At 37.7% G+C, this 26,411-nt stretch overlaps 1 protein-coding gene across 2 annotated transcripts in view; it reads right to left on the bottom strand.

The window, feature by feature from the left end:
* The window catches only part of PUM1 (pumilio RNA binding family member 1), a 130,962-nt gene that overhangs the window by 32,682 nt on the left and 71,869 nt on the right, over positions 1-26,411 (bottom strand). Inside the window, exons 8-14 of one of the 2 annotated variants that reach the window (XM_081087502.1) lie at positions 23,462-23,555; positions 22,218-22,334; positions 17,095-17,246; positions 12,411-12,549; positions 10,198-10,341; positions 8,758-9,054; positions 7,465-7,701 (exon numbers count right to left, since the gene is read on the bottom strand). In XM_081087502.1, coding sequence (XP_080943628.1) covers positions 7,465-7,701; positions 8,758-9,054; positions 10,198-10,341; positions 12,411-12,549; positions 17,095-17,246; positions 22,218-22,334; positions 23,462-23,555 — 1,180 coding nt within the window. The remainder of the gene's footprint in view (positions 1-7,464; positions 7,702-8,757; positions 9,055-10,197; positions 10,342-12,410; positions 12,550-17,094; positions 17,247-22,217; positions 22,335-23,461; positions 23,556-26,411) is intronic. The other variant, XM_081087503.1, reaches the window with a different exon arrangement.

The raw sequence follows: 26,411 nt of genomic DNA, 5'->3' as shown, positions 1-26,411 counted from the left end.
CTTGGAGGGAAGGTAGGGGAGGGTGGGGGCAAGGGGCAAGGATCAACCAAAGGACTTATATGCAAGCATATAGGACTAACCAATGGACACGGACAACGGGGGGGTGAGGGGATGAGCGGGGGGGCGGGGTAGGGGGTACACATATGTAATATCTTAATCAATAAAAAAAAAAAAAAGAGAACACTAAAAAAAATTAAGAAGTACAGAATATCCACAGACTGTGAGACAACTACAAAAGTTAGAACATACATTATGGGAATATCAGAAAGACAAGAAAGGAAAAAGGAACAGAAGTATCTAAAACAATAACAACTAAGAATCTCTCCAAATTAATGTCAAATACTAAACCACAGATCCAGGAAGCTCAGGGAACACTGAGCAGCATAAATGCCAGAAAAACTACAGCTAGGCTTATCATCTTCAAAATATAGAAAAGACAAAGAAAAATCCTGAAAGAAGGCAGAGGGGAGGAAAACATGACAATAAATTACATTTCACTTCTCCTCAGGAAAAAAAATGCAAGCAAGAACAGAGAGGAGAGCCCTGGCCGCCCCTGATACAGGAAGGTTGTAATTTTGATTCCTGGTCAGGGCACATACAAGAATCAGCCAATGAATGCGTAAATAAGTAGAACAACAAATCAATGTCTATCTCTCACAAAATCAATAATAAAAACTAAAGTGTCGATAGTGAAAAATACTACCAATCTAGATTTCTGTATCCTGCAAAATTATCCTTCAAAGGTGAAGAAATGCTTTTTCAGACAAACAGATATTAAAGAAATGTGTTGCCACTAGGTGTGCCTTACAAAAAATGCCAAAAGAAGTTTTTTAAAGAGAAGGAAAATAATACAGGTCAGAAACTACAATCTATATATATATATAAAAAAGAAGAGCATCAATGAAACTTAATGACATAAAAATAAAAACTTTAATTTATTCTGAATTGATCTGAAAGGTTTGTTCAAAATAATAGTGACAATGTGTTCAATTATGTATGCTATGTTTATATCACATTTATGTGCTTATCTATGTAAAATGAATGACAACAATGGGTGGAGGAACTAGGGTTGGTTTCATATTATAAGGTATTTGCACTACTTGTGAAGTGGTTTAGCCTTATTTGAAAGTGAACCTGGATTAGTAGTAAATGTATAACACAAACTCTAGGGCAACCACTAAAAAAAAGGTTTAAGCCCTGGCCGGGTAACTCATTTTGTTGGAGTGGCATCCCAAGGTGCCAAAGTTGCAGGTTAAATCCCTAGTAGTCAGGACACATACAGGAAGCAACTAATGGATGCACAAATGAGTGAAACAATAAATCAATGTTTCTGTTTCTCTCCTCTCCACGATTCCTCTCTCCCTAAAAATCAGTCAATAATAAGAAATGTTTAAGTTTTTAAAAATAAAGTATAACTAATATGTTAAGAAAGAAAATAGAATCATATAAAAGCTTAAGTCAAACCACAAAAGACAGAAAAAGTGTGAAAGACAAACATAGGGACAAAGAACAGAAACCAACAAATAGAAAACAGTAACAAATATGGTAGACATTAATCCAACTATACCAATTATTTTAATGTCAATGGTATAAATGCACCAACTGAAAAGTAGATTAATGTTATCACAAAACACATTCCACCTATATGTTGTCTACAAGAAACCCACCTTCAAAATACACATATAGATTTAAAGTAAATGATTACTAATAAAGACAGAAAAAAAAAAATCCAAAACACATTCATGAAAAAACTCTTAAACAGAATGGAACTGAGCCTAGTTAAAGGCATCTATGAAAAAACCACAATGATCATACTTAAAAGCAAAAGAGGAACACTTTGTCCCCAAGATTAGGAACAAGGAAAGTATGTATGTTCTCATCTACTCTATTTAACACAGTACTGAGGTTCCAGCTAGTGAAATCAGGCAAGAAAAAGAAATAAAAGGCATCAAGATTGAAAATCTGTCTTTATTCACAGGTGACATGAACCTATATATAGAAAATCCTCAGAAAACCACCCAAAACTATTAGAATAAATAAGTACAGCAAATTTGTTGAATACAAGATCAATATACAAAAATCAATTGTATTTCTATTAACAAGCAGAAAAAAACCTAAAAATAAAGCTAGAATACAATTCCACTCATGATAGCAAAAAAATAAGATATGTAGGAACGAATTTAACAAAAAGGCTTGTTAGACCTGTACACCAAACATTTCAAAACTTTGCTGGGAAAAATGTCGTATGCAAAACGATGAACCATCACCTCACATAATGTAACTCAAAATGGATCATATACTTATTTATAAGAACTAAAATACTAAAACTTTTAGAACAAAGCATATAAGAAAATCTTTAAGAAATTGAGCTGGCCAAAGATTTCTATACCAGAAAGCATGATAAACTGGCCCTCATCAAAATTAAATTATTACACTTCCAAAGACACCATTTAAAAAATGAAAAGACAAGCAAAAGACCAAAAGACTTAATATGCAAAACAGATACCTGGTGAAGAACTTGTATCCAGAATATATAAAGAACTCTTACAACTCAATAATAAGACAAACAACCTGAATCAAAAAATGGGCAAAAAATATGAGCAGACATTTCACCAAAGATACATGAATTGTTAATAAGCACATGAAAAGAGACTCAGCATTATTAGTCATTAGGGCAGTGATGGCGAACCTTTTGAGCTCGGTGTGTCAGCATTTTGAAAAACCCTATCTTAACTCTGGTGCCGTGTCACATATAGAAATTTTTTGATATTTGCAACCATAGTAAAACAAAGATTTATATTTTTGATATTTATTTTATATATTTAAATGCCATTTAACAAAGAAAAATCAACCAAAAAAATGAGTTCACGTGTCACCTCTGACACGTGTGTCATAGGTTGCCATCACTGCATTAGGGAAATGGAAATTAAAACTACAATGATATACCAGTTCATAATCACTAGAACAGCTATATTAAATAAGACAAATAAGAACAAATGTTGGTGACGGTGCAGAGAAAATGAAATCCTCACACATTGCTGGTGGGAATGTAAACTGGTACACTAACTTGGAAAACAGGTCGGCAGTTTCTTTAAAAGTTTAACTTAAAAAAACAACATACGTATCAGCAATTCTACTCCCAGAGAAATGAAAGCAAGCGTTCACTCACAGAAAGACTTGCATACAAATGTTCATAGCACCATAAACTATTCTTTATTGATTTCAGAGAGGAAGGGAGAGGGAGAGAAACACCAATGATGAGAATCACTGATCGGCTACTTCCTGCATACCCTCCCTCCCCCAATGGGCATTGAGCCCACAACCCAGGCATGTGTCCTGACCAGGAACCATGCCAGTTGGGCATAGCAGCATAATTTATAATAACCAAAAACCATAACCAACAAACATCCTTCAATTGTGAGTGGTTAGACAAAATGTGGTATGGCATAAAACTGAAGATGAGTCAGCAACAAAATGTAACAAACTACTGATACACATTATATCAAGCATGAAATCTCAAAAACATGAGAAGGTACAGAAGCCAAACAAACGCGATCACATACTGTATGCTTCTATTTCTATGAAATGTCCAGAAAAGGCAAATTTAAAAACAGAACTAGCAGGGTATGAACAGGGATTAACTATAAAATGCCATGAGAAATCTTACTGAAGTGATGAAGATAGTCTAAAACCATTTATGATGGTTGCATAATTCAGAAAGTTACTAAAATCACTGAATTATACAGTTGAAATGAGTGAACGTTATGACATAATTTTATGGTGAGATAAATCATTAAGTTGTTTTAAAAAGTATGGTCTTTCCGTAATGGGTAATGGGAAAAGTAGTATTAAAGAGTCTTAAATAGGCAGTCAACAAGTGATTGCTTAATCAATAATGAGAGAAAAATAAGCAAGGCACTGATTTTTCTGAGTATCCTAACTTATGTCTGACCACTGGGAAGAAGTGTGAAAACGGTATCACAGATAATAGATCCACACTGGGAGAACAGACATATAGGCTGAAATGTGCATTCAAACATTTACTAGCTGTGTGGTTTTATGAAAGTCATGAAACTATGCTGAGTTTAAGTTTCCCTCTATAGAACAGTCTTTTGAGTATTTAACATACTGAATGAATACAATGAATAAATGTTTAGGGTAGTTGTTAGTGATTGAAGAATTGATGGCTGGTGGCAGCAGTGATGTAGTATTAATAGTAGAAGCTATATGAGGTGTGGACCAATATACATATGGTAAAGAAATGCTGTTTCTTACACCAAGATGTCTTTAGGGTCTTTGTATAGGTACTGCTATAAACCAAGTACCATACCTCATAGAGTAAGACTAAAGCATACAAGAACCCTTTTCTAAAGGAGACTGAGTTAAGGCAAAGCTCTAGCCAATCAAGATGTTAAGTTCCTCAAGAACGATGTGTATGATTTTGTAGTATATGCAGCAATTCAAGTCCAATGCAAATACATACAACCAAATTGCTTAAACAAGGTACACTTTTTTAAGGAGATGATATGTTAAAAATAAATCTAGGCAGAAAGCAAGAGTCATTAAGAAATAACTTGCCCAATAATTATTTCCTACTTCACAAGAGGAACATGAATTAAGAATAAGGCAGTATTTCATTAAACTGCTAATATATTGGAAAGAGAAAAGGCACCATGCATGCAAGTATTATTTCCAGCTCCATTTTCAAACACTCAAGAGCCACAGCATTTAGTTCAGGGGTTGACAAGCTTCAGCCCACAGGACAAATCTGGCCTGCTACCTATTTTGGTAAATAAAGTTTTATTTTCAACAGCAGAGTTGAATATTCACTACAGAGACCATCTGACCTCACAGATTTAGTTCGTTTAGTACTCAATAAGAGCTGACACAGTTCAAATGTTTAAACCAAGAAATTAAAAGATAAGATTACTGCATCTGATAATGCACTGGTTTAAAATATATCCTGGGACATCATGTGATAGGATATACAATGATAATTGCTGCTTTGAAATCAAAAAGTTTGATACTAACTCTGTTCGGATATGAGACCTAGGCATGATATTTAGGTCAGTTTCCTGACTTCTGTATCATAGGCATAATACCTTCCAGAGTTACATGTACAGCAGCTAAAACCATTAGTAGTGTCAGGTAATAACTACTCAATAAATGTTAGTTCCTTCCGTCTACACACTAAAATGGCACTTTCATCTATCCCTTATAATTTTGCATTAATCCTGAGTCTTTAAAGCCAGGCATTCTGTCACTAGAAAACACTGTTATACAATAAACACATATCCCTTAGCTATTATCCAATATGGATTTAGCAACCTGAAATGTCCCTACAACTTTCCTAATATAACCTGAGACAATGAGTTCTATAACCACATAGTTCTTAACTTATAAAATTTTAGCGTGCGCACACGCGCGCGCGCACACACACACACACACACACATGCACGCACAGATGTATATGTACTTATTTGGATAGATAATGTTGCCTCAAAACTCATCTCTCAAACTCAGAAATAGCATTAATTCTAGAATAATAACTATTATCCCCTTCTTCAAGTCTTACTTTTATATTTTTATAAATAATTTCCAAGTATTTGTCTTTCCAAATGAAAGCATACTATTCGTTTATAGCCTATCCTCATTTCTGAGTCCATAAAACCATTTTTAATCTTCCTAGTTAAAAAGTGAAAAAAGCTCTGCTAGTGTGGCTTAGTGGTTGAGTGTTGACCCATGAGCCAGGAGACCACGGTTCGATTCCTGGTCAGGGCACATGCTCAGGTAGTGAGCTCGCCTGCAGGAAGCAGCCGACTGGTGATTCTTTCTCATCACTGATATTTCTGTCCTCTCCCTTTCCCTTCCTCTCTCTGAAATCAATAAGAACATAGTTTAAAAAAAAAAAGTCCATGTAAACTGGATAAGTTGTGTGTTTTTTTAATTTTATTTTAAACTAGAGGCCCGGTGCATGAAATTTGTGCACTATGGAAGAGGCAGGGAGAGGAGGGTGTGTGTGTACCCTCAACCTGGCCTGCCCTCTCACAGTCCGGGATCAGGCCTAAGCCAGCAGTCAGAACATCCCTCTCACAGTTCTGGGCTCTGGCAGTCTAGGACCCCTCACTCCTTACCGCTGCAGGCGGGAGAGGCTCCCACCACTACCACTGTGCTCATCAGCTGTGAGCCCAGCTTCTGGCTGAGCAGTGCTCCACCTGTGGGAGCACACTGACCACCAGGGGGCAGTTCCTGCGTTGAGCATCTGCCCCTGGTAGTGCGTGCCAAGCAACTGGTCATTCTGCCACTCAGTAGATTTGCATATTTGGATTTTATTATATAGGAGGATAGGGACAGTCCATATTTAGGCACATCTTCACAGAATAACAATTAACAGAACCCCCAATTCAGTGTCAAAAGTGTCCTGGGCTGCATGATAAATTATATGGTTACTCCAAGTCTATGCCTGAACTTTCCTCATCTAAGAAATAAATCGGTACTTCAAAATCCAAACCTGACAAGTAACTGGGAGAAGGGAGTAGTAAACCATTTCCTATCTCTTCAAAGACTTAGAAATTTGTCCTCTAACGTGATAATAAAAGTGCCTCTACATTCTTACAGCTTGCTGATTAAGGAGCCTCTTTATCCTCCTCATTTTCTAGGATCTAGATGGTAACATTTAAAAATCCCATACATTTAACCACCAAAACATAGAATTGGAAAATATAGATCTATACTCATTAGCATGCTATATAGTTTAAGAAAATATATACAAATATATTGGCAGACCTAGCCAGTTTGGCTTAGTGGGTAGAGCATTGGCCTGGGGACCGAAGGGTCCTGGGTTCGATTCCGGTCAAGGGCACATGCCCAAGTTGTGGACTTGATCCCCAGTAGGGGGCGTGCAGGAAGCAGCCAATCAATGATTCTCATCATTAATGTTTCTATCTCTCTCTCTCCCTCTCCCTTCCTCTCTGAAATCAATAAAAAAGAAAATGCCTTAAAAAAAAAAGAATCTGGCAAACTTTAAAATAAAATGCTTTATGTGCAAAAGATATTAAATGTATACATGGGGGAGGGGGAAGTCTGAAAAATAAGGCAAAATAATAATCATGGTGATATTTAAGTGGTAATACTAGGTGAATACATTCTTCTTCTCTGTTTTCCAGTTTTACTTAAAATGAATCTGGACTATGCTTATAATGAAAGATTCTCACATGCAGCCAGAGAACATGATGTTTGTACTAAAGTGAAAATATAGGGGCTACACCCAAACTTTAATATATCCATAACTGCTATGCCATCTAGGTACAGCCTAAATAACATGAGGTACTCAAGGAAGGCACAGAACACCCAGGACATTTCCAGAATAAAGGGATTGTGCTTTGCTTATGCAAAGTATTTCTAATGGCATCGGTGGCAAGAGATTTCTCGAGTTTAAGGTGGTGTTAGAGTAATGGTTCTTACCCAGGTTTAAGCTTGAAGAGGATCCATGTGAAGAGAGGGAAGGAGGTGGTGTCTGTGAATGTCCTGGTCCCTGACTAGGGAGAGGCATGCCCACGGGTCCAGGAGAGGAGGAAAAGCTAAGGCCGTTATAAAAACTGTGTCCAATGGGGGTCAAGCTGCTCGATGTCCTCTTATAAAGGTCACTGCTGCCAGTCAGGGAGTCACGGCGGGAGCCACTGCCAGTGTTGGAGTTTGCAACTAAAATGGAATTAAAACAATGCAGATAAGAACAGGCCTGTTCCTTGAAGAACAAGCCCAGTGACCTGTTCCTAACACTTTGATCCAGACTCCCTACCACCGCAAATTTGTCAGCAGAGACAGCCTAACTGTTCATGTGGCAGTTCTGTGGGCAGGTAAGGTAATAAAGAGGACATGGCTCAGTTTAACATGAAACTTTTGTTCAAACCATCACACATATGCTAAATTTACCTTCCTTTTGTGTCATAAATTATGGGGTGGGGTGGGTAAAAAGCTGACAGACGGCCACATAAGCTATGGAAAAGGTGAAAGAAAATGGGCTAAAAAGAATGCCTTTCATCAACCCAAAGGTTCTAGTAGGAAAAATGGAGTACAGAAAACATGTTTGTATATGGGACATTGCCCCATACACCAGATTTATATATGAAAGCCTGTTTTCTCCATGGGTTCATTCAATCAAGAGTTATTACTAGACTCCAATTCCAATTTAAGATACCTTCTTGCAAATGTGCCCTCCTGTGTCCACATCACATTGTTTTACAAACACTGTATTATCCCACTGTTTACCTTACTACTTTCCTGATTTTTCTTCTCCCATAAGGCATTAAAAATATACTGATCTAATTTCCTTCCACTTTTCCATTCTTCTCAAAAGACTGCAGAAAACTCAATACTCCTTAAGGGTTGCAGATTGTACAGTCCACTACTCTGTGATCTTTGGTAAGTCGTCCTGCCTGTTTTTAACATCCACATTTCTATGCTTCCCTCCACGCTCTCCCCAGTGCCAGTAAAAAATCTCCCCTGCTTTCCTAATTCCTATAACAAATCGTTTATGAAATATAAGTAGCAACACAAGCATAAACCTGAAATAGGCCCCAACTGTAAATCTTGATTTTAATAGTACATCATCTCAAAGATATGTGGGATGGCTGGAATCCCACGGGGCTCAGTCCAGGTCTGCCTGTGGAATCTGTCCAGGTTTCCATGCATCGTCAGTGTTCCATAAAGATTGTAAAAGTAATTATAAGTTTTAAAGCACATCAGTCTGATTTCTACCTGCTGTTCCAAACCCTCCAAGGGCTGATCCCAGGGTGGCGCCGAGAGAATTGCTACTTCCAAATCCCAAGGATGTGTTGGCAGGCTGGGCAGAGCCCTGGGAGAAGAGGGAGGTGCTCTGGGAATTGCTGCTCAGAGAGTTGTTGCCATAGAAAGAGCTGGATGCCAGGCTGTTATTGGGCTGCTGCTGGGGCTGGGGCTGAGGCTGTTGGGTTCCTAAAGGGCGAAATGGTCCATTTGTTGTTCCAGCAAGACCACCGGCTGCTCCATTTGCTGAAGCTGCGGCCGCTGCAACAGCTATAAAGAAGAAAGCAAATCATATAGCTATAAAAGGGATTGGCCACATTTCCAAACTACATTGTTATCCTTTTTTGAAAATCTTTTAATTCTACTGTATTCAAAGTAGACGCAAACCTTGTAAAAAGCTATACAGATCTTTGATCCCTTCATTTGAAACTCTTATTTTCTATTTCTACTTTCAAAATAGCACCGTTGCAAGTTCAGTATGTTGTGGCTTTAAAGAGTCTAGTTTAAAATAGGTACAATGTCAAATATATCCATTTTAAATATATCTACTTCCCAAAAGTTCATTTCACAAATATCTATGGTAGAAACATTTTTCTAGCCCTAGCCTGTTTTGCTCAGTGGGTAGTGTCAGCCTGCGGACTAAAGGGTCCCGGGTTCGATTACAGTCAAGGGTACGTAACTCGGTTGAAGGCTCCCAGCCCTGGTCGGGGGCATTGGCCCGGGTCGGGGGCATGTGGGAAGCAATCGATGTGTCTCTCTCATATCGATGTTTCTCTGTGTCTCTCCCTCTCCCTTCCATTCTCTCTAAAAGTAATGGAAAAAATATCCTCAGGTAAGGATTTAAAACAACAACAACAACAAAAAACACCTGTACTTCTAGAACTAATGTCATCCATATGCTAAAGTCCCTCAAATTCGTAAGACATTTAAGCATGTTGCTTCTCTTCTAGATTTTCCCACTATTATTCCCAATTAAGTATATATAACTTAAAATAAAAACTTATTCCCCTCCCCCACCAAAACCTATTGTTGTCATGTCTCTCTACTCATCTCCCACCTTCTCCATCCTTGCCCCCGGTTTGGGGGTGGGGGGTTGGGGGCGGGGAGACACGAAAATCTACATTATTTGAAGATAATGACATGGATTTCTGTGAAATCAGCCTTGGACTTCTGCCAATAGTGCCATTTTATATGACTAATCTAACTTCCTATGTTTGCAGTGAAATGAGTCCTTGCTCTTCACTAACTGGTACATGCCACAAAATCAGAATCTATCGATGCCATTTTTTGCTTCTGATTCTCTTTCAAATATCACAGGGTAGAAATGCTATATTGAGAACTGTCAAATAAAGTGTATTTCAACATATTTTAAGAATGTCATTCATCACCCTTTTACCCTGGATGTAAGCTCACCTGCTTGTGCAGCTGAGGAACTAATGATGACTGGGGCAGGAGCTACAAGTCGTACAGGAGCTCCAAGACCATTTCTTGCTCCTGCATTCACCACAAGGGCACCGGTTTGGTCATAGTAAGCAGCAGGAGCCAAGACCGGATAACCTAGGAATAGAAAGGCAACATACTGTAAGTACATATAAAACTCACAATGTCTCCTGGGCACCAGCATATGGTAAACAGTCACAAACTCAGCTCTGGGGACAGACAGACTTAGGTGTATAGGCTGGCATCAACACTTAGTTATATGACCGTAAATCTCGGGCTATCCATTTCCTCATTTGTAAAATGAGGATAATACCTGTCTTTATAAAGTTCTTGTGAAGATTAAGCTAAAGATGAATGTGAAAGATCCAGCACACTATCTAGCACAATAAGAGGAGCATTATTTTCATCCACTAGGTGCTAGAAAGAGAATTTGGAACAACAGAGAATATCTACACTCTTCAAAGTGCTAGCCAAGATTATCACCAACCAGCATTCACTGACAATTTTTTAATGTTTTCCTGACTACACAAATAACAGAGGGAACAAATGATTACAACAATCATAGTATTTCTATACCACTTAATAATCTAAGCACAAATATGCTGCAAGTTAGCAGGAAAAACCTAGATAGACTTCAATTAATAGGATCTTTTAATGCCTAATGAGATAAAATCTCCAAATCCTATTAAGGTATATGCCGGGGTCCAACCCCAGCAGGTCCAGGGGTCCCCAAAGGTGTGGACGGAGTCGGCGAAGAAGGAATGACATGGAGACAGCGTTCAGTTGATCAGCAGCCTAGCCAGGATCTCCAGCCAAGTTCTGGTCTGGATCTCCAGCGAAGTTCTGCTGTTTATTGTCTTGTTACATCCGTATTTATACCAGTTGATTTTAATCCTGTCAATTTCTATTACAAAGGTTAGGGCGTTTCGTATCTCCATTCCAGGGAGTAAAGATTATGTAGCTTAAGCATGATTGTTTGTAGTTAAAGTGATTAACTACCCGCCTGGCACTTAGTTAAGGAGTTTCATCCCCTCCCTAACTTCAGGGAAAAATCCCTACCTAGGGAAACAAGCTTTCTCGGAGAGGTGACCTTGGTTAAAACACACAGCGCTAAGGGGAGCAAACATATTAAGAACAGTATGCTATATACGCCAGGTCCCTTGAAACATATGCTGTACAGATGTTTCTATCCTGCAGCGACTGTGTCAAGCAGCAAGGATGGACCGGCTTCCAGCAGGTATATAAGAAATTATAGGTGATTTCTTAATACATAAATGCTTAGTAACTAACAAAACAAATAATACAAGTTAAATTTACTCACTAAATCATAAAAGAAATAGTTTAATTTGGCTACACTCCATGCTCAGTAAGGATCCATAAAATTATGTTGAGATTTCGTAAGAACCTGTTTCAAAGGAAGAACCTCAAACTACATCCAATCCATGCAAAGAATAGGACCAGGTGACAGTGAGCTACATATATTCAATATGTATATAGATATCAACCATGGGTAGGCAGCTACAAATGATCTTTGTACTGGTTCAGAAGAAATCCTAGACACAATCAAGAAATATCATGAATTTCTTCCTAATAATGCTGTTCAAAAACATCATCATAACCCTAGCCAGTGTTGCTCAGTGGATAGAGTGTCAGCCGTGGACTGAAGGGTCCCTAGTTCAATTCTGATCAAGGAATTCTGGGTGGCAGGCTCGGTCCCCAGTGGGAGGCATGAAACAAGCAGCCGATCAATGACGCTTTCTCATCATTGATGTTTCTATCTCTCTGCCCCTCTCCCTTCCTCTCTGAAATCAATAAAAACATATTTTGAAAAAACAAATCATCATCATAACGACTATAGGCTTGGAGTAATGTTAAAGTGGCCAGGGCACTCCTTCTAAACCTAATCCTGAGAGGGGAAATAGATCAACACCAATGAAAACAACATAATCTAAGCAATATGTGGAGATGTGCATGTGTCCACCAACTGACATTAAGACTGGCTCAGAACAATTAGGTGTTCTCATCAACGAATTGTGGTCTAAGTGAGGGCAAGTATATGTCATCCTTGCCAGTCACCAAATCATGACAAACCTAAGCAAGCTAAAAGCACTGCTTATTCTCTGAATCTCTCCCAACAAGCAGACTTTATTTTTCCTCAAAGTATTAGGAACAAAATGCAGCCTCACCTGGCATGCCTGCAGCCAGTCCTTGTCCAAAAGCAAGGGCAGAATTCACTGCTGCAGCTGCCACTAGTGGATCTGTTTGTTGTCCCTGTTGATTCTGATTTGGAGTCAAAGGACGCTGGCTGGCTCCTCCACGGAGAACCTGAGAGAGAGAAAGAAATCAACCACTTTTTTCTCATTCGGTATGTCTAAGACCCACTACATGCTTAAGTTGGCTACACTTTTTTTTTTTTAAATTAAATTTCTTGGGATGATATCCTATATAATAAAAGGCTAAGATGCAAATGGTCCTCTCTATCGGGAGTTCAACCAGGGGGCGGGGCCAGCTAGCCAACCACCACCCGTGCCTGAATTCATGTACCAGGCCTCTAGTTGGTTAATAAAGTTATATAGGTTTCAAGTGTTTAATTCTATGATATATCATTTGTAATGCCCACCGCTCAAAGTGACCATGTATTTGAACCCCTTTACCCTTTGCTATCCCCTCTCCGGTTCTCTCTGGTAACTACCATACTGTTGTCTGTGATGGGTCTAAGAACTGACAGTTATAAAAACATCTTTCCTATATTGGTATTACATCGCATGGCTGTTAGCATAACAAGTCAGTTAACATTTCATATGGTGAGATTCATGCTACCTAAATTTAACCCACTGTATGCCATAAGCATCTGTAGGTGCAAGTGGTGGACCTTCCCTACCCGACATACGCGTCTATAGAAACAAAAAAATGTTTTCCCGAAGTGGCAGCCCTGACCAACTTTCAAATCATTTTTTGTGAGAATTTTCAACTGAAAATATTCAAGAACACCTGAATTATCATATATTTATCTTTATAATATTCACTGCAAATTGGTTTTTTAAATTAAATTCAAAATATCATGGCGTTTTGGATGTGTGGCAGTTAACTGGTTAAACATATTTATTATCTTTACAAAGCAGCCAAAACCTATAAAGTGATGATTCAATAATTAATCAAATACTTGTAATGCCTACTACTTGGCCTATACCAAGAATAAAGCAAAGAATACAACAAACAAAACCTCTGCCCTCTTGGAGCTTTTATTCTGTGAATGAAATAAACAGTAACTCTATAATAAAGTGTCAACAGCTGACAAAAAGTGAGTGAAGAGGAAAAGAATATGATGTAGTGGGTGAGAGGATTTATATAAAAATGAACAAATTAAGTTAAAACATCCAAATGAGTTCACCAGGTTTAAGAGGCTTCTGACCTGATCATTTCTATTTTTCCTCTCATAAATTCCACAAACATACAACAATCTAAATGGAGATGAACATTAGTCAAGAACACTGTCCTTTCGGTGCAGAATACCAGTTCTGCCACTGTAATAAAGGATCTACTTTTTTATATTTTTTATTTTTAAATTTAAAATCTTTATTGTTTAAAGTATTACAGATGCCTCCTTTTTCCCCCATTGACCTCTCCCCAGCTGCTCCCACCCCCCAGCAAATGCCCTCACCTACTGTCTGCGTCCACTGGTTATGCTTATATGCATACATATAAGTCCTTTGGTTGATCTCTTACCCCCCATCCCCCAGCTCGCGTCCCACCCTGGATCTACTTTTTTATTAATGACACACAGGTGTCAAGATGCTGGTAACCATTCTTACTCTGAATAACTCTGAAGAATCTATTCCTCTAGATTTATAAACTATAGCAGGTAAAAATGCAAAACCCACAGATAAAAGCTAAAATTACCAAGTTTAAAAACAAGACATTTTGCAATGTTTTCAAATGCAAAGTTCTTATCAGATCACGTTCACTATCACTCTGCTGTTTTTAACAGTTAGACATGTGGTCAAGAGCCTGGGTACAGATTATTCTTGGTACCATTTGGTAAAATATTTAAGAGAAACACCACTAGCAATCAATTAAATATTTATTAAATAACCATAAGGTGAACAATATTGTCCATATTGAAAAGAAGACATTTCGATTACCCTAAGTCTATTATTTCCTTATCTGTAAAAATAGTGAGAATAATAGCTTATCTAACAGATTTGTTGAAAGTATGAGTTAATGTATTACCTAGGAGCTAATCAGTAACCAACAGCTAATTATTATCAAAATATTAGGAAATTTATTTCTGCTGTGACCTAAAGAAACTACCCAACTTTATAGGAGAAGGAATACTTCAATTTACATATGTAGAAAAGGTTCCATAGGCAAGTGTTTGGGCAAGACTTACAAGATACCTAACCATTAACCCCGAAGAGCTTCACTCTAGAAAAAGTAAACAGCATGCACAGAGATATGGTAAATAGCTACAGTTCAAAACTATTAGACAACTAATTAAACATCATGCAAGCATCATTTTCGTTGGGCATGATAAACATGGCTTATGTTTGGTTAGGAGTTGTATGAAATGTCAGGGGACAGGTAAATGGACATGGTGCCTGAAAAACAGAGGTAGTCCTGACTATTGAATCCTGTATCAATGAGAGCAACATGTTTCCTTTTGGTATACTCTTTAGAAATCTATGTAGTACCTTGATGAAAAAACATAGTTCTTAAGTCAGCTGCCAATATTCATGTATTTTATCAATTGGCGTCAAATCTGGGCTTTATGGAAACAAATATATAAAATTTAACAAGTAACATTTTAACATCTAATAAAATCATTAAAAATGTCTGAAAATCTATTTATAAAACACTATCCAAGGAGTTAAGTTTACTACCTATCTTCAGAGAAGTTAGGCAATCTGCCCTAGGTACAACCAGTTAGTGGTAGAACAAAGACCAGATTGCAGGTTATACATAACTCCAAATATCACAATATGGTCAAAAACAGCAAAAATTGTGAAATAACAGACTTCTGTAATCTTAGAAACTTCATATTTGTGTGATTCTAGGCACACGAATTCTATTTCTTCAATCTTATGATGGGAAGTCATATAATCTATAGGAAAAAGGAGAGCGCTTAGCTTTAAAAAGAAAGCTTTCAATAGGAAGAACTTATTACTACTATCTTTGTTGTTCACTTATTAGAGCTCAATTTAAAACATGATAATTACTTCAGTCTTTCAAATCTACAAGTATTTGGCAGCCATTTAAACACAAAGAGCATCTCATAAACAAATACAGGCTACCTACAAAGAGGAGCTATTAACAAACTCATTAATAGGGATCACCCATTCTGTCAACAAATTCCCTAACATAGTTGGTACTAGAATTGTATCTATTGCAAAGAAAATCATGCATTAGCTTCCCCAAAATGATCATACTATAAAAATACTGGACCAAGATAAACTAACTAGAATTTCAAAACACACGTTCTTCCTATAATTTTGTGGAATCTAAGAAAATAAACATGCTATCTTAGTGAGACTAATAAAAAGCAGATGATTCTTATTATATCATATAAACACATATGAACATGATATGTCTCAAAAGACAGCTTTAATTAGATAATGAATATGAAAAACCTAATGCTCATTTTATTGCTTGAAAAAAAATTCGACTTCTGGGAATTTAGTCCATTGAAATAATGCAAAGGACTTATGACAAGGATATTTATCAGTCTTATTTTTTTAATACGTTTGTACTGATTTTAGAGAAGAGGGGGAAAAGAGGGAGAGGGATGAACATCAATGAGAGAGAACCATGGGTCTGCTGCTGCCCGCACACCCCCTATTGGGAATCGAGCCTGCAACCCCAGCCATGCGCCTTGACGGGTAAGCAAACAACAATCTTCCAGTGCAGGGGATGATGCCCAACCAACTGAGCCACACTGGCCAGGGCTATCAGTCTTATTTATAACACAAAAATATTACTAAGTTAAATATCAAATAATGGACTTGTCAAAATAAAGCATGGGATATTCTTTGATAGATTTAAATATAGCTAGTAAATGTTACTAAAATGAACATTAAATAACATGGGAAACTGTAAAAGCAGTAGGCAAAACCACATGAACAGAATAATCCCAATTTTAAAAATTCATTTAACAATGCTAAAATGAGATACCAACCATTAATACATTCATATTGGTTTCTTCTCACATTATGTGTGTGTGTGTGTGTGTGTGTGTGTGTGTGTGTGTGTGTGTGTTTAGTTTTGCAATTCACCACAATATTCAGCAATAGGTGTTATTTAGCAAGCAGGAGAAAATGATCTATTTAAAATAAAAAAGATATACTCAGTTTTGCATTTAATTATCCTTTCCCAACTCAACTTAAAAGCTCTTATTACTGTAAGTTAAAAAAGACATAAGAGGTTTAAGATTTATATCCAACCCAATAGATGTTATAAATAAGCAGTCTAAAGAACCAGTCCCTCCCCTTCAATGGCAAGCGACTTGTAACAGAGCCAGAAGTGATCTGAGAATGTTGCTCAGCAGTTAACTACAGTACGGCAGAAAGAAAATTTACTGTTAGTATGATACTCACTTTGCCACTAGATAACCATGTACTCTTAACTGGACCATTCTCTAAGCAGCATTCTCATATGTAAATTGTCTGCTATCATTATTTCAACTATTTACATTAACCAAGAACCTAATTCATAAATGGCATTCAGTAAGCACAGCTAAGTCTAAGCCTAAACTCAGAGACAAACATGAGAGGGAAATCACCCATTCAGTGCATCTCTATTTGGACCAACATTACCTTTTAATTAATAAATAACTAAAATTCACACTTACACAGCATAAATTTTGTTAACATTTACCTGCTGCTGCCCTTGCTGAGCCTGGGGGGTGGTCTGCTGATTAGCAGAATTTGTTGCTGCAGCAGCGGCAGCAGCTTGCTGCTGGAAAAGACTGGCAGGGTAGACGCCCCAGGGAGTAACTCCATAATACTGGTGAGGGACCACAGCCGGGCCTAAAACAGCCAAGAGAAAGGTAAGAAAAGTTAAGACTAATCTCAGAGTTTCCAAAGACTACATCTGACTCAGCAGATCCTACTGTAAAATATTAATTTAAGAATATATATTGATTTGTTCTACCTAATCATTACTTCTATTTTTTAAAATAGAAATTTTTATGCATAATCCCCACACCAAAGTCTTCTAAAGTAGGTAATAAACCAGCCTTAGAGGAAGAAGCTAATGAAGGATGAAACATTGGAGGTAACAGGGAACATAACTGATAGAAGTAGGAAGCAGTAGGTTTAAGAATACATGGAGGATTTGGCCTTGGTCAGGAAGAAGGGAAAGGCATGCATGTCCACAAGAAAGAAAGGACAAAGGAAAGATATAGACAGCCCTATCCAGTTTGGCTCAATGGATAGAGTGTCAGCCTGAAGACTGAAGGGTCCCAGGTTCAATTCCGGTCAAGGGTACATGCCTCGGTTGCAGGCTGGATCCTCCAGTAGGAGGCATGTAGGAGGCAGCCAATCAATGGTTCTCTCTCATCATTGATGTTTCAATCTCTCTCCCTCTCGCTTTCTCTCTCTGAAATCAATAAAAATATTTTTTAAAAGAAAGATATAGACAAAGTTTGTTGTTAGAAGAGAAATAATTGGAGAGTTCGCGTGCTTAAAGTGATGGAAAAGAACAAAAAAAAACTTAAGTGGTACCCTGCTCTCAGTGGTAAGGATGGCACCTGAGCTGATGAACAGGACCAGAGACCCTGGTGCTTCATTAACTCCAAGAACATGAAAACCCATCAGTCTTCTGACAGCAAAACCCAGACACCCCACTGAACCTCCACTGCTCAATTTCTAACAGGGTTACTTTTCCTATTTCTACTTTTATTAAATTCGCAAAAGTCATTCAATACAACTACATTCAGACATTGATATATGAAATTTTAATTTTTCACATTGAAAACAAATAAAAACAAAAAATGTAGTACCTTGACTTATTAGAGACCTATTCAGTATCCTAAACACAACTATGCTTTTTGCTTCACACTAAATTATCTGTTCACCTTTGTTCACAAGTTACAGCTGAAGTTTTTGCCACACTGCAGAAGTAAGAGTATACAGACAGCAACCTGGATGTGGCAGAAATCTAAACCATAGAATTTTCTGAAGCTGCCTACTTGCCAACCAAGAAAGGCTCAAAGCCAGCTCTTCAAATCTGCTGAAATCCATCTCCAACTAAAACTTTCTTAGTTAAAGAACAGTTTAAAATATTTACAATGTGATTAATAACCCCATCTTACAATGGAGTTCCTTCTAAAGAGCTGTCTTAAATATAGCTATTCTGACATTAATCCTAAAGCAACATATACTTCATTAATAGTCAAAATAAATTGGTACATGTTTTCTGTTTCTACATTTTAAGTTTCTAAAACACAAGTAAGTCAATCACTGCCCAATGTCACTCTGACATTTATAATTTGGCATTTTCTGTATCTGAGGGCTTAGCCAAGACCAAGAAGCATTGTTGGCCAGTGTGGTTCAGTGGTTGAGCATCGACCGTGGACCTATGAACCAGGAGGTCACGGTTCAATTCCCAGTCAGGGCACATGCCCGGGTTGTGGGCTCAATCCCCAGTGTTGGGCATGCGGGAGGCAGCCAATGGATGATTCTCTCTCATCACTGATGTTTCTATCTCTCTCTCCTCCTCCCTTCCTCTCTGAAATCTACAAAAAATATATTTTTAAAAAAGAAGCACTGTTTATAAGGGTGCTCACTGTGAAACTGCCTAAAAAAGCTATGTTACAGTTGAGCTTTATTATAATAAGCAAATGGGTTTAAAAATTTTTATCAGAATCTAAATAATCTAAAAACCATACCTCCAAGTTAAAGTTGGTCCCCTAACTCATCTGGCTAGTGTATGTTAAGAGGGACTCTGTCTTGGGCATTTAAAGAAAAGAATGAAAGAGAAAACATAACAAAAGACCCTATCTGTGCCTTAGTTTTCTCACATGGAAAACGGGTATAATAGGTGTTAGGGTGTTGCCACATCTACCTTGAAAGGTTAGGTTGCAACCTGCAATGATATTCCTAAGGTTCCGCCAAAAGCCAACAAAGCAAACTCCTACTGGGCACAGAGTTTTGTTACCATAAACATTTCCACTATCTTTTAAATTTTCTTTAACTGGCATTCCTACGACTTTCCCTAGTCTTGTGGCCTGAGTTTAGGAAAATAACCTACGGGGCATCATTACTTGAGATTGACTCATCTGGGTGTCTGTTTCCATTTCTGGGTGATTAACAAACACTCCATAAGAATTTGCAGTTTCATAGTTTGGGTAGTTAACATTTCCAGTTTTGTGTGAAAGCACTTAAGTCATTTTCAGCCTGACTCAGCTGGTGAGTACAAAAACACAAGATTCTCATCATCAAACAGTGATCACAGTAAGGACAAGCGTGTCAGGGAGAACTTAGACAAGTTCTCTCTTTCAAATAATATACAGTAAGTTAGTAGAGCCAAGTTAGTTAGTAGAGGAAAGAAAGTACAGAAAAAACAATTTAAGATAACAAAGAGCCCTGGCCAGGTAGCTCAGTTGGCTAGAGCATCATTCTGATATGCCAAGGTTGCAGGTTTGATCTCCCATCAGGGCACATACAAGAAGCAACCAATGAATGATTCAATAAGTGAAACAACAATTTCTCTCTCAAAAATCAATCAATAAATAACAGAAGTTTTTAAAGATAGAGATTATATAGTATTGTGAAGTGTTTTGAGTTGGACCTGGTTCAAACCCCAAATCTACATTTAAAATGTGATCACAAACAAGATAGCCTTCTGAGCCCCAAATTCCTAACCTATAAAATTGTCATATAGCATTCAGCATAATGCCTGGCAAATAGTTAGTAAGGGTACAATAAATATGAATGGTATTTAGCAAAGATGACTCTTCTAGGAAGAGCTTTCTATTTCTCCCCCAAAGGCCAAAGGGGAGCAGAACTATACTACCTGTTCCCTCCATGCCAAAATGTGAACAATTCTAAAGAAAACATGAACATCTATACTGCATTTGAGTTCATAATTACAAATTACATGTTATATAAGTGAAATTTTACAATAATATTTAGTCATGATTAACCCTTTGCGGTCGTATTGAATTTGGACATGGGTGTCGTACTGGTTGGAATTAATTTCCATTGAAAGAGCAGTGATACATAACATGCAAGATTATGAAGGATAAACAAGATTTATTAATTCTTTTTTGGAACTATGTCACTACTAGTAGAATCACTACAAACGTCATCACTTTCTACGTCAGAGTCAGTATTCAAGGTGCCAAAATAAAACTTCTTCGTTACTTTCAGATTCGCAGTACACTTCTTCCGGTAACTTTCTTTTTGCCATTTTGGAGTATTATTTTGAAATATCTTAACAAGCGAGAATGCCTAATTACAGTTAAACGTAATTTGTAAAGCTTTATTTGAAATTCTGCGAAGTATCTCCGAAGCTTGTCGATTTCTTCACTCTCAAAAGGCGACGGACTCGCCACGGTGTTCTGCATGGCGAGTGTGGAACGCCCGCGTTTGTTTATATTGAGTTTCGATATCTCCGATTTGTCGGGGCAATGTTTTGGTTCGTGACAAGGTGGCTTAGACACTTAAGAGCTTTCAGAGAAATTATGAACTGATACATGAATGAATAGAGTTAAGATTCGTACGGTTCCTTGCTGTGGTGGCTGAGAGCAGACATACGACCGGAACGGTAAAAAGCTTTGGTGGCTGCGAGTAGACAAACGACCGCAAAGGGTTAATATGACTTGGAGGGTTCTGTCCCCCCAAATATTTACTTTTGGACAACATTTCGTTTGTCCTAACATTGAATTCAATTTACCACACATTTATCTCTATGGAGACAGCAACTATGCCAGAGTCAAATAACAAAAGTGCCTACTTTTGGAAGAATTCAGTCTCAAGGGAAAAACACACTCCTGTATACATAAAACCATAAGCAAATAAATACAAAACAATAATAAGTAATAGGGAAGGGTTAGCAAAGGAAGGCTTTCTAGAGCAGCAGTCGTCAACCACTGGTGGTCCGTGAGGTCCGAAAGGTTGGCGACCACTGTTCTAGAGGTGGCAATGCTAGTTAAGGAGCTTTTCAGGCAAAGAATTTACTCAGGAGACCATACGGTCCCAAGATACTGAGACCTAAACAACCATGTTATTTACAACAAGCTAAAATCAGGTTAGCATTGCTAGAATGAACAGCATGAGCCAATGGTAGCCAATTTGAAGGGGAGAGAGTGGCCCACATGTCAAGAGATCAATGTACAGATCATGGAGAGATACCTATACATAATGGGTCCCAATCCTCCTTAATCCTCTGAATGCCATGGCACCTCATTAAAAATACTGATTCCAAAGAATAAGACACCACTGTCACCACCAAAGCAGATTATAATGATCAGCTGTGTTTGATAATAACCAACATTTGCTACACTAAGGTGGATAATACAGAAAGCAATGAACACTTTAAGCACAAGAACAAAGGGTAAGATTTGTGTTTGATACAGTTTTCTTGAGCAATTTCTGGGAGGCAAAAGAGGGGGAAGAAGCAAGGGAACTAGGAATACGTGAGAGAACAGCTGCAAAAGTTTAGGCAAAGCAAATAAGAACCTGGGCTGTGATAGACTAGAGGTAGTAGGAAGACCTGGGTAAAGGAAGAAATTCCCAAAATATATTTAACAACTGGCAGCTTCATGGATCAAAAATACCTATCCAGGAAGTGACTGACTGGTTTGCCTTTGGACAGGTTCAAGTCTGAGGTTACAACTAAGCAGAGCTACACAGCTAGCAGGTAGATGGCATTGGAAGTCAGGAGAGAAATCCTCACTGGAGACATGGATTCGTGAAAGAGTATGAAGGACACATGCCCAATTCAAATGACGTTCAGCAGGTGAGAAAAACCCCTCATGCAGCAGAATGTCTCACCTAGTGTTGCTGCTGCAGCCAATCCAGCTGTGTAGGGGTCCGTCCCTGGGGGACCAGCGCTGATGATGTATGGATTGGGGACAAACGCAGCGGGAGCTAAACCTGCTGAAAACATACCTGTCAGTAAAAACAAACTTGACTAAAACTGCAGCCCTACCAAATACCTACATGTTTAGGTATTCATTCCAGGCTATAGGTAAGAGGGGGGAGACAATATAGGATAGGTTGAGACTAAATAAAAAAATTTTAAAGTAAACAATCCCTATACTAAAAATTATGGTGACATTTATCTTTTGTCTTTTTTCTCCTACCTTTGTTAAAAATTACAATTAAAATATTAGGCAGCTTTAAATTTGCACAATTTCTAAAATATTATTAAAATTAGAGCAATTTAAAAGACGTTGGAATGGGATGGAGGGAAGGATTTATTTCCATTTATAACAATTTTCCAGTTTACCTCAAAGAAAATGGTATGGGTATTTATAAAGACAACTATCTTCAAGTATAAATACTAGACCCAGGCAAAGGCCTCTGTGCCTGGCCTTCATATATCTAGGTGGAAACAAGTCTTTTCTTCCACAGCATACCACAATCCATGATTGGCAGTCTCCTTCCTATTCAATCATGTCATTTAAACACATTAAAAAATACTTCTACTTGTACTTGTTTACATGTATAACACTGTGAGTTCTTCAGAGACCTTAAAAAAGTCGGGGTGGGGGGTCGTCTAGGCAGTAAGACGAAAATATGCAGGTCAAATGAATTGCTACAGAAGGACAAAGCTACTTTAAAAACCAGTAATTATATAAGAAGACTTTAAAAAAATACATGCTGCTAGGAAAATGGATTTATAGGTACGTCTTGTTACTTAATAAGAGAAGTTGATATAGTCACATTCTATAAAACCCCAACATGGACAAAACTATTTATATTTAATCGATTTCATCCAATCATACCAAAAGAACTGATGCTAGCCACCACTGCAGTAACTACTTTTAAATCCTGAAAGAGCTGAGGTAGAGCAATAGTAACTGGATACTAAGAAATGAGTTGAGGTATAGAAGGTGTGTCAAAAATAAAGAATGTAGCTAGAGACAACTGAACAAAAGGAAAAAGGGATTTACTTTGAGGGATTTTTGCCTGGATTTTTATAATCAGTCTTCTGGATTTCACAGCAGCCAGTATCCTAAAATGATGGCCACACTGATGATAATAATAAAGGAGGCATAGGCTTAAGGACTTACCAATATGAGGTTGATGAGCAGCTGCTAGTGCATACTGCTGCTGCTGGGCAGCTGTCAACTGCTGGACAGCAAGCGCATTAGGTCTTTGGAACAGCTGAGGTAAGAAAAACACATGGTGAGGTTAGAGAAACTGTCTCATGAATACTTTTAAAATCTCTCTGAATAAAAATTTCTACACACCCCATTGAGGCATGATACTTTAAACAAAAATGTTCTCATGCTCTACCCATTCATGTAGTATCACAATGCTTCTTAGTTCTGCTTTCCCTTTCTTTACCTCAGTTTGGTGTATCCAGCTCTCACGTGCTGACTATTTCACAGATTATATGTCCCTGAACCACACACATGCATACAAATGCCACAGTGGCTGTCAACAGGTCTGAGGGACCTGCCTAATCCAAGACACACAAAATTAAACAAAGGTACAATAAAATGACTTACCACATTGCCCCTAGTGCTGTTATATTCCTACCATTCTTTACTGAACCCCACAAAAACTTTGAATTAATCCTTACCTACTCACATTCTGGGAAGGAAAATGAAAAGCATTCATCTTGTCCTCTGGCTGCCTCTTCCTGAGGAAATGATACTGGAATACCTTCCTCAACTAGTGGCTTATCATGAGTAAACTGGACAACTGCCTCACTTTTGGGGGCTCTTGAGTTTCCAGGGAAGTACAGCTGCTACTAACAAAACCTGGATTATGAACTCAGACCTAGCACACTTCTTAGTTCCCAAGAAAAGGAAAGGAGTTCAAAGAATCTTAATACAAAGTTAGTCATTCACTCAGTTACTCTAAAAAATATTTAAGAAACAAGTAATACCTACTAGGCACTGTGCAAAGAGCTAAGGATATAACAATACATAAAATGTTCATAGATTTTAGTATGAATAGTATTGGTACAAAGAAAGGGGAAGTCAGTACCCTGATTTTGGATTGCTCTGACAAACCTCCTTCATAGCAGTCATACTGAAGACTTCTGTATTTGCTGGAATCAGACTGAGAGCACTTACTGAAGAGACCTCCATAGAAAGGACCTTCAACCTACCTGCTCTTTCTAAAGCACATTTCAACAGCTCTGCTGACCTCACTGGATGATATAAAACAGACACCATGGATCTTGAATTACGATGTCCTCATAAAGAGAGCCGATTATTTCAGAGACTGGAAGATAATGGCATTCCACCAACTCAGCTTAATTTTCGTCACCACTGAAGTTTTAATAGAAAGACAATCCTATGATTTGACTACTTCTATGCCTCAAATATATATGAGTAGACTGATTTTAAATTAAAAGAAAACAAAAAGTGAGTATTTTGAACATACTCACCAACTTCACCTCTTACCTCTTTTCTACATATTTAACTTTCTAAAAACCAGAATAGAACTTAGTCTTTGCTTTTACAATGTCAAAAATAACCATGTAGAGATTTCAAAGTCCACCTAAGAGGGGCAGCCAGGAGGCAAAAAACAAGTTAAATTGTGAGAAGTTGATTTTTTGAAGATTATAAAAATACCTCATAGTTCCACTACTGTCTCTTCAATGGCTCTCTGAAAATTTTCTAGCCTAAAACATTCTGATTTATTTAACATCTCAGAAATGCCATACCTCTTCTCTCCACCCTGCTATAAACAAAACAATTCACTTCATTCAACAAACATTTTTAGCACATTATTAGCTAAACGCTGTGACAGAGTAAATAAAGAAGGTCCATTCAAAATATAAATCTTGATGTTTTCTTGATTTATTAATCAAAAATAGTACTCCAATGCCATTCCATGACTTCTCTTTGCTTCATGTTTTTAACATTACATGTAACTCATTACATGTATGTACACTGTATTCTTGTAAACACGAATAGTGTGTAAATACCATGAAAGTTATAATTCCGCATAACATGAGTTGATGGTTCTAACTACCATGTTATCACTCTTTGAGAATATATCCTATATTTGAGAGTTGATTAATATCTCAATGATTATGGTGACCAGAGAAGGAATTATTTCTTGAGTGCATTTTGCAGGAAACAATTAGCAAAAGTAAATTACTTATCTACAGCAGGCAGATTTGATTATAGATTACAGTAATTCTGGTAATTCTTTTTATGTAAATGTTCCAATATTAACTGGAAATACAGGGTATTGAAAACAAAATTGGGTAATTGGCAACTGATGGATTCCAAATGATCCTGAAAAACTCACACAAATGCCATCTGCTGGGCAAAGCACTGAGCTCTGTAAATATTTTCATGATTTTCACAAAGCAAGCTAATCACAATGAGAAACACAATACTGTGAGACTTGGAGAAAATGCTTATTTTAAGGTTGGTATAATAATAAATGTACCACTACTGATTAAAATTTACTTGGGTAGAATGCATAAATTGTTTAAGAGACAGAATACAGAGAAAAATATATCAGCTATTTCATGATTTGGAAACTATGCAAGGAGATTGGTTTGACTCCCTTCTCTACCACTATATAGCCTTACAGAAGAGACCCTTGTGGGGTTTTTGTTCCAGAAAAGAAAAAAAAAAAAGCGAACTGGGCAGTCAAAAACTGTGTGACTGACATACAGGTGCCATTTTATAAAATATAGCTACACTATTACTGTTGTTATCAATAATTGTTGGCATAAAAACGTTGTTTTCAGAATATGAAGAAGTAATATCTAAATATGGAGTTAGCAAATATAAAAAACTATCCCTCCCTCTTCCCAAAACAAAATATACTGCCAGCCCTGGCTTTTTACCAGTCTAAGGCTATATACATAGTGGATAAGAAATAGGAACACGTCCAAACCGGTTTGGCTCAGTGGATAGAGCGTCAGCCTGTGGACTGAAGGGTCCCAGGTTCGATTCTGGTCAAGGGCATGTACCTTGGTTGCGGGCACATCCCCGGTGGGGGGTGTGCAGGAGGCAGCTGATCAATGTTTCTCTCTCATCGATG

The sequence above is a fragment of the Myotis nattereri genome, assembly GCF_964212035.1.
Source record: "Myotis nattereri genome assembly, chromosome: 3".
NCBI lineage: Eukaryota > Metazoa > Chordata > Mammalia > Chiroptera > Vespertilionidae > Myotis > Myotis nattereri.
This window is presented reverse-complemented; position numbering and strand designations above follow the sequence as displayed.